Source organism: Plasmodium fragile, assembly GCF_000956335.1.
Source record: "Plasmodium fragile strain nilgiri unplaced genomic scaffold supercont1.55, whole genome shotgun sequence".
Classification (NCBI taxonomy): Eukaryota; Apicomplexa; class Aconoidasida; order Haemosporida; family Plasmodiidae; genus Plasmodium; species Plasmodium fragile.
Window position 1 is genome coordinate 128,439 of NW_012192635.1, and position 8,011 is coordinate 136,449.

Sequence of the window (8,011 nt, forward strand, 5' to 3'; positions counted from 1 at the left end):
GTTGTTGAAGGCGGTGTTGACATTTATAGGTATACCGGATACGCACACCTTTTTTTTTTTTTTTTTTTTTTTTTTTTTTCGCCGTTTCGCAGGATGAACACTCAGACGTAGGAAGACGCATCCAGGCCAGGAACCTCTCCGAATTTATATCATCTATATTTCCATCATCATTTGGAAGCGCCTTTTCTGATGATGACGATTTGCTCCGAGAAGATGATTTTAGGTCAGGTGAGGAAGGCGATAGGCGTGATGACAATAGTAGGAGGAGTTGTGATAGCGATTGTATAGGTAGGGAGTCCTGTACCAGAGGTAACTGTCTCCGAGGCGAGTTGCCCACCAATGGTATTTCGACGGACGACAGGTCCGATGATTTTAGGTCGTGCACGGAGAGTGTGTCCTGTGGGTGCACTTCGTGCAAAGGACTTAGGGGCAGTTCTGGGGATATGACAGATGATCTTGTGGGTCATATTGCAGATCATTCGTTGGACAATCGTGCGAATGACCGAACTGAGGACACTGTGGAAGGCGCAGTGCGGGGAACTCTAGGTGACGACATTGAAAGAAGGCTGAACGATCGTGCAGACGTAAGGTTCGAAAAGTCATTGGAAGAAACGTTGGATGATGATGATGTGGAAGAGCGTGCAGATCGCTCTTTGAATGATAGAATGGAAGATGCAGTGAAGAACACGTTAGACGGCACTGTAGAGAATGTGTTGGGTGACAATGCGGAAGACAACATGCTGAACCCAGATGAAGACCTCATGGATGATGATTCTTTCGACCTTGGGGATGATCCATCGGATGATTTATTAATTGATTTAAAATTTGCAGACCCATATGATTTAGATGCAAGTATGAATGAACCATATGACAGCGCTAGTGACAAGGTTAGTGAAGATGCAGCAGAATGTGATTGTGTAGAAAACAGTTTTTGCCCTTTTAACAATACCAGTTCTTATGATGGTAAGATCTCAGATTTATCTGAAGTGTTATCTGAGGAACAGCTAGATGAGAAGGTGTTCAATTTGGGTTCTGTTGTAGATGTAAAGGATATGTACACCATATGGAATTATGTAAATGATAATGAGAAGAGAAAGTTTTATAGCATGAGGACGATATTGCTGACTTACTGCGATTGCCTAGCTGATGCCTGTGGTATCCCTTTTGAAATTAAAAAACAGGAATGGCTAAGGATCCACCGATTTATGAATAGAGTATTTTTACGATATGAAAAAAGATTCGCGAAATATACCCACTCGTTTTTGAAGCGTGGAAGAACCGAGAGATGCAGATTTGTTGACTTTTTAAGTAATTATAAAGCCAAGTGCAACAAGTTCAGAAACATTATGTACAACTACTGGAAGAGCAACATCTTCACCAGGATGGAAGCATACCAACGCTTCTTAGATGGCGTGAGCTCAAGAGATACAATGGAGAATTTATAAATAGGCATGTTAATTTACTAGTGGAGTCGCTTCCTTTTTGCGAGGACCATTGTGTTGTATGGTGTGTGTATCATCTTATGTGAGAACAAGCATAGTACTTTCTATATATATATATGTATATGTGTGTGAATAGGCACCACACTCGTTTTAACTCTTTCGTAAAAAAAAAAAAAATGAACTGGAGAGTTGTTTGAGTAGTTCCCTGGACTCATCGTTACGAGAGGAAATGTTATTATGCGCACTGGCACAGGTTGGCTGAGCTACAGTGTGAAGTTACGGGGTGAGTATGTGCCTACCTCCGTGATTATGCACCTGTGTATGGACAGTGGATGACGAGTGGCAAGACCACATTCTAATCATCACTCCCCGCGAATGATTCTGTGATTTGTTCTATATATCGTATACTTTTATGTTGCATTCGTTTTGACCTTTCTCATACATGCGGTAGATGACTTGGTGGTGAGAGCCATTTCGAACAGACACACACCCCCCCCTTGCTTAAGTCAGTGATGATTTAGTCCCTTTCGGGGGATCAGCACCTGTATCAGCTGCAATTACAAAGCGAGAGCACATATTTTTGTGCAGCTGTTATTACGATGTGATTACAGTTTCGCATATTTATTTCACTCCTCGTTCATATATCCGCTTTTATACCCGCATGTATATGTGTGCATATGTATATATAGATGTTTCTTTTTTCTTTTTCTTTTTCTTTTTTTTTTTTTTTCTATTATATATATAGCATTTTTTTTTTTTGAGAGAGAAATTCAAGGGCAATTCTTTACACCCCATTTTTTTTTTTTTTTTTTTTTTTGAGCAACTTTAGAAATATTTTATTCTTATGGGATGTTACATTACACCTGCACGTGACACGAGCCTAGCTGCTTTTACACGGTTAGTAGAAATAGGTTCCGTGTTTTGGGGTAGCTAATACCCTTCCTTATGGTTTTCAAAACCTTTCTTGTGACGTGTGCTTGGGGTAACGTTGTCGTTCTACACCGTGTTACAGTTTTTCCAGACGGAAAAAAAAAAAAAAAAATGGTTATTTGATTAGGATGTATTTGTTGCCCCATTTTGAGCAACGTCTGGTACGTAGAATGACGGAAATGAAGAAGGCGCGCTGAAGGGTCCCCAACGAATTACACAAGTGATGCCTTCACCTGTACGTAGAAATGGTCGATCAGAATTGTAGAGTTACATTTGGATAAGGGGGGTTTCGTAAAGCGACTAGTCGAGTCAACATATTAGTTGTTGGAATAATTTTTTTTTTCTTTCTTTTTTTACAACCCTACCGATTTGTAGATTAGGTAAATTGTACCCGCATTGTGGTGAAACTGCGCTTAGAAATACACACTGCTATATGTGTCATTTGGGTGGCATAGAACGATATGCAAATAAGGAACAATTAATGATGCGGTTGTACGTAAGAGTGAACTAATCTTCCGATGAATGCATACGCGGGAAGTCCTGCTTACACGCACAGTTGTTATTGCATATTTTTTTTTTATTAATTTTTTTTTTTTTTTTGTTCATTAGCTTTCCTCTTGGCAGTTTTATCGTGAAAGGGCAAAAGTTGTCGAATACTTTTGTGGGGGGATTGAACTGCTATTCTGTTCTATGCTGCGGGGCTAAACTGGTTTGTTCTGCCCTATTATATGTGTTGCTTGTTTTTATTTGGTTGTACTGTGTTGCTTTTTATTGTGTGTGTGTGTGTGTTTTTTTTTTATATATTTAAAAAAAGGAGCCTCTCGCAATAGAAAAATAGAAACATAGATTCTCTTTTTGTGAAAAAAAAAAAAAAAAAAAAAAAAAAACTATTAGGGATTTTTCTAGTTTTTTGTTCCATATTTTGCGGTGACGCGTTGTTGCAGGTGTTTTGGCATTTTGCTTCTTAGGAAGGGTCTTATCCGTTGTCGCACCTCTCGTCGGATATATTTTTGGGGCGAATTTTTATTCGCAGGGGCGTAAATTTGGCCCCTTTTTGGTGTGCTGTTGTATTGCCAGGTGGGTTACTCTTTAACGGTGTGCACGCGTGCGAGCTATTATGGGAGGAGCAAGCGTCACTCGCGTGTGTACATATGCGCATGTGGGTTGCTACCTGCCCGAGGTGCAGCCCTGGGCAACACCCCTTTTTACCTTTTTTCCTTTGTTCAGGATTTCATTATGGAAACATGCCATGGACTGATTTGCCTGAGCGCTAAAAATTTCCGGGGGTGGAATTGGAAGAGTGGAGAAGCCCGTTTTGTCACTTTTCCAGGAAAGGACAAAAAGGCCGCTACAGGTGGTTTTAGACTTTTCAGGGTGATTAATGCTTTCGTTTTGCTTCTTCTGTTATGTGTGCCTCTGGTAGGTGAACTTGGTGTAGCACCTTTACGGTGTGCCGCTCCTACCGTGTGGCGATTTCTTTTGTTTTTCTATTCCCCGCTTATCGTGAACATAATAAATAGCTTAGAGCGCAGTCGGGGAGCTGTTCACATTTTCGTAATTTCAAACCACATTGCAGACGAAGCTGATGAACGAAGAAGGCCACAGGAGGGGGAGAGGAATGGGCAGGGTTCTTGGTGAGGTCTATACAATGCAGGAAAGGGTACGGTCCAAGGTAAATATGGAAGAAATGGAAAACGAACGAGCGTGGGAAGAGTCTAATTACATGTCTAGCGAATGGGATGATATGGATGAACGTTTTAACCAAATGTGGATGAGGGAAAAGTGGATGAGCAGAGGGAAATACAGACCTAGAAGTTCGTATGATATATGCCCTTATGGTTGCACAGATGCTGATTTGATCGAGGAACTGTCCGAGGACGACATCAATAAGCGGCTTGAAGGGTTAGGGAGTCAAGTTAGCGTTAGGGATATGTTTATTCTATGGAGTAATGTACATAGGCTTGAGAGGAAGAAGTATATTAAGATGCAAGAAAGAGCAAAGTTATTTTGCGATGATTTAGTTAGAGGATTTCATATTCCAGAGGAGGTCAGGATGGAAGTTTGGATGAGGGTGCATAGATGTATGACTTCTCTTTTTCTTCGCTTTGAGAAAAGGCACCATAAGCATTTTTACATGTTTTTGAACCGAGGTCCATCTGCTAGGATTAGATTCCTTAGCTATATAAATAGAACCCGGAATGTGTGGAACATGCGCAGGCTGAAAATAGACAATTATTGGCGCAAAAAGATGGTTAAGGTTTTTCTGCGGTACAAGAACAGGTTCTTAAATGGGGCATACTCCGGCACGGCGGCACCTGGCGCGGGTGTTAGGAGGTACGGCAGAGTGGGTTATGGGGAGTATGATAGTACGGGTAGCAGCGAAGAAGACATAAGTTATGCAGACCGGTACGACAGCAGTAATGTAATAGTGGGCGATAGAAGGGACAGCACCATGTATGGTAGTGCAGACAGCAATTTGTACGCAAGTGGCGATAGCGTCATGTGTGAGAGAGGAAATGAATGTTTGGGGGAGAGTAGAATTGATAGCTTGTTTGACAGCACCTATAGTGGCCTTGATGCGAGTAGAATTGGCGGTTTGTTTGACAGCACCTATAGTGGTGTTGATGCGAGTACAACTGATAGCTTGTTTAACAGTACGCAGAGTGGCCTCAGTGGGAGTAGAATTGACGCTTCGTATGACAGTACGCAGAGTGGCCTTGATGCGAGTAAAATTGACGCTTCGTATGAACGCATACACGGAGCGACGGAACAATCACACGGTCAAGACAACGGGTAGAAAGGACTCACCAGACATATGTACAGTTGTATACACATATCTGAATGGTGGAGCGTTTTTCATAAGAAGATCACGAGAAAATGTAAACGGGGGGGAAAAAAAGGATAAAATGATTTATGGGCGAGAGGGTTCCTCCTGAGGAGGCATTATTCATTAAGCCTGGGGTTATCCTTTACCCCTTGCCCTTTTCATTTAGTTTTTCATCACATTAGAGAAAAAAGGGTCGTATTTAAGAAGGCACATGCTCGAGTGCTTCTTTACTCATTTGTTAATTGCTTTTTCAAATGAAATTTCCACTTGAAAGCAGATTAACATTCCTCAGTCAACGGCGCCTTTTCCGTTATTCGATGCAACGAAGTGGAGCCAAGAGGTGAACCGATAATTTTTTGCAGGTACAGCGGAGAAAATTTTCAGCAGTTTTCTAGAAGAGGGTCAGAGTGTGAAATTGCGAATGGGAAATATTTTTAAACTCTCAGTGTGCTTCCCACTTTAGGAGAGGGCAAAGAATATTCTAGTGCCTTTCCCCCTGGTGACAAGACGCTTTTGCTGTTGTACATGCTTATAAGGTCATCCGTTATATTTGAGCATCTGAAGGTTTTTGTTAATGAAACAAGAGGTCATATGTTGATATAGAAGCTTAAATTGGAATAGAGATGAATTCAAAACGTTAACAAACGTGTGGTATAGGGGAAGGTGTTTAATTTTTGTGTGGCTTGGTTGGGGTGTCCTCCTCATTCTTATACATCCGTTGCGTGGTGTTTTTCTGTTTTTTTTTTTTTTTTAGCTAATTGATCTAGTCCTTTTCGTGTTGTTCGTACACACATTGGATGTAAAAGAATGAAAGTTGAAGTAATTCATTTTGAATTGTATCCATGTGTGGACTTGTCCACGTTCCCCAGTGATAGCCCGCGTCCTTTTTGCCTTTCCCAGGAGGTCAGTACAGAAATGTGCGAATAGACCGGGCGGAGGAAGGCAGGTTTACATGAATTGTCAGCTACATTGGGTAGTGGAAAAATATTCACTTTAGTTATTGATGTTGTAGTTTAATGGCTATGTTTTAATTTTTTTTTTTTTTTTTTTTTTTTTGAAAACTGAACAGCTGGGTATGCAGTTAAATTGGCTATATTTTGTAGGCCGTGCACTGGAGATGTTGTGTGCGTTATTTGGCTCTGCTGGGTGATTGGCCGAAGAGCCGCAATGTGCCTTTGCACTCAGCGGTGCATGTTCTATGTAGGAGCAAGCATACATGTGTATACAACACATGCGTCTTGGCACCCTTGGGAGGGGATAATCATACGCGCAAATGTGAGCAGTATGTGTGTGGCGCATTTTGAGGGGGGGAAGCGGACAAACATATAGGCACGATCGTGTGCGTGTAGTATGTTCAGAGAAATTTGCCAAAACGTTGGAAGGCATGCGGGGGGAAGCTGCCTAAACAAGGGTTCATGCATACGTACACACCACGGCGCGTTAGATTGAATACATAACGAACGATTCATATGAACATGTCAGCAAGTACACCGAGAGTGCGCCAAAACGATAGAGCGGATGGTTTTCTGAACCCGCTCGCAAAGTATACAACAAGGGGAAGTTAGCGTAGGCATTTTAGTGACAAATTAAATACTGCTGAAGGTGGTAAAGGGAAGGGGGGCACGTAGTAGGCAGCGGGAGTCATACAAATACACCCCATTTTGATTAAGTCAACGGAAAAAGTAAAAAGTACGTTAAGGCAGAGTGATGGGTACGGGTGGGGTAAGAATCTTTGGAAGAGTTCAACTCTCTTAATTGGTTAAGTGGCACATACGAAAAGATATATAAACAGTAGAACAAAATATATACATGTTCATGCTTACTTTATATGTGCGTGTTGGATGGGGCTAATGTTCTGCAACATGCATTAAGGAGGTCATTACACGGGTTACTATTTTTTTTGTGAAAGTTTCTCCTTTTTGAAATTCTCGGTTGCACGGTATTGGTGGCGCACACCGATTAAAGCGACAACGTTTAACGATTTGTGTCGTGCAGTCATAATATAAGGAAGAAACAAAAATAAAAAAAAAAGGTTCATGTTACAGAAGCGTTAGAATTACAACAGCACATGCAACCACATTAGGGACGTATCGATATGGCGATGTTATGTTTTTATTTATTATTATTTTGTTTTCAAAATAAAGGATAAAATGTGCGATAATCATGAGTGATGAATAAAATTTTTTTTTTTTTTTTTTTTTTTTCTTTTTTATATATGCGTGTGTAATGCTCTAGCGGAAGGTTGCCAAACCACAGAATAAACAAGGCAGGACGGACGAGCAAGAATATATAATATAGCTTTTGCCCAGATTAGAACAAAAAGGCTGAGTTAACAGTGTTGTAAAACACCACATAGAGGGCCAAATAATAACTTAAGGCGAAGCAATACACTGCAAGGCCACACTTGACACAGACATGTGAAGAATGCAATTTACGGCAGTGACAGTGAAGCACAGAACAATATAAAAAAAAGGAAGAGAAGAAAATAAGAAGAACCTCCCCCCTGCCCCGAGTTTCAAATCATCGCTGTTTTCACGCGTTATGTATTTGTTCTTTCTTTTCTTTTTTTTTTTTGTGTAAATCTGTTAAGTGTTCTACCCCCGTTTAACTTAGTGCAGCGTTCATCTGCCTGTTTTTTTTTTGTTGTCGCTGTGGCAATGCCACAGGGCAGTTATGCATATTTGTAAAGTTGTATACATATATAAGTATACACAGCTGTGACGACGTGGTTGTCATAAGCGGAGTGCTGCTTTGCCTCGTTTCTGTTACGCGTGTTTGCTTTTTTTTTTTTTTTTTTTTTTTTTTTTTTTTT

At 40.8% G+C, this 8,011-nt stretch overlaps 2 protein-coding genes across 2 annotated transcripts in view; both read left to right on the forward strand.

The window, feature by feature from the left end:
• Nucleotides 1-1,445, forward strand: part of AK88_04177 (uncharacterized protein) — a gene marked incomplete at both ends in the record, with an annotated part of 4,922 nt that extends 3,477 nt beyond the window's left edge. The window contains one exon of the mRNA XM_012481787.1: nt 93-1,445. Coding sequence (XP_012337210.1) covers nt 93-1,445 — 1,353 coding nt within the window. The remainder of the gene's footprint in view (nt 1-92) is intronic.
• A 2,512-nt stretch (nt 1,446-3,957) lies between these two features.
• On the forward strand, nt 3,958-6,126 carry AK88_04178 (uncharacterized protein; the record flags this gene model as incomplete). Its single annotated transcript, XM_012481788.1, has 4 exons — nt 3,958-5,098; nt 5,663-5,763; nt 5,954-5,998; nt 6,100-6,126. The coding sequence occupies 4 exons, from the start codon at nt 3,958-3,960 to the stop codon at nt 6,124-6,126; spliced, it is 1,314 nt and encodes a 437-aa protein (XP_012337211.1).
• Nucleotides 6,127-8,011: the final 1,885 nt, after the last annotated feature.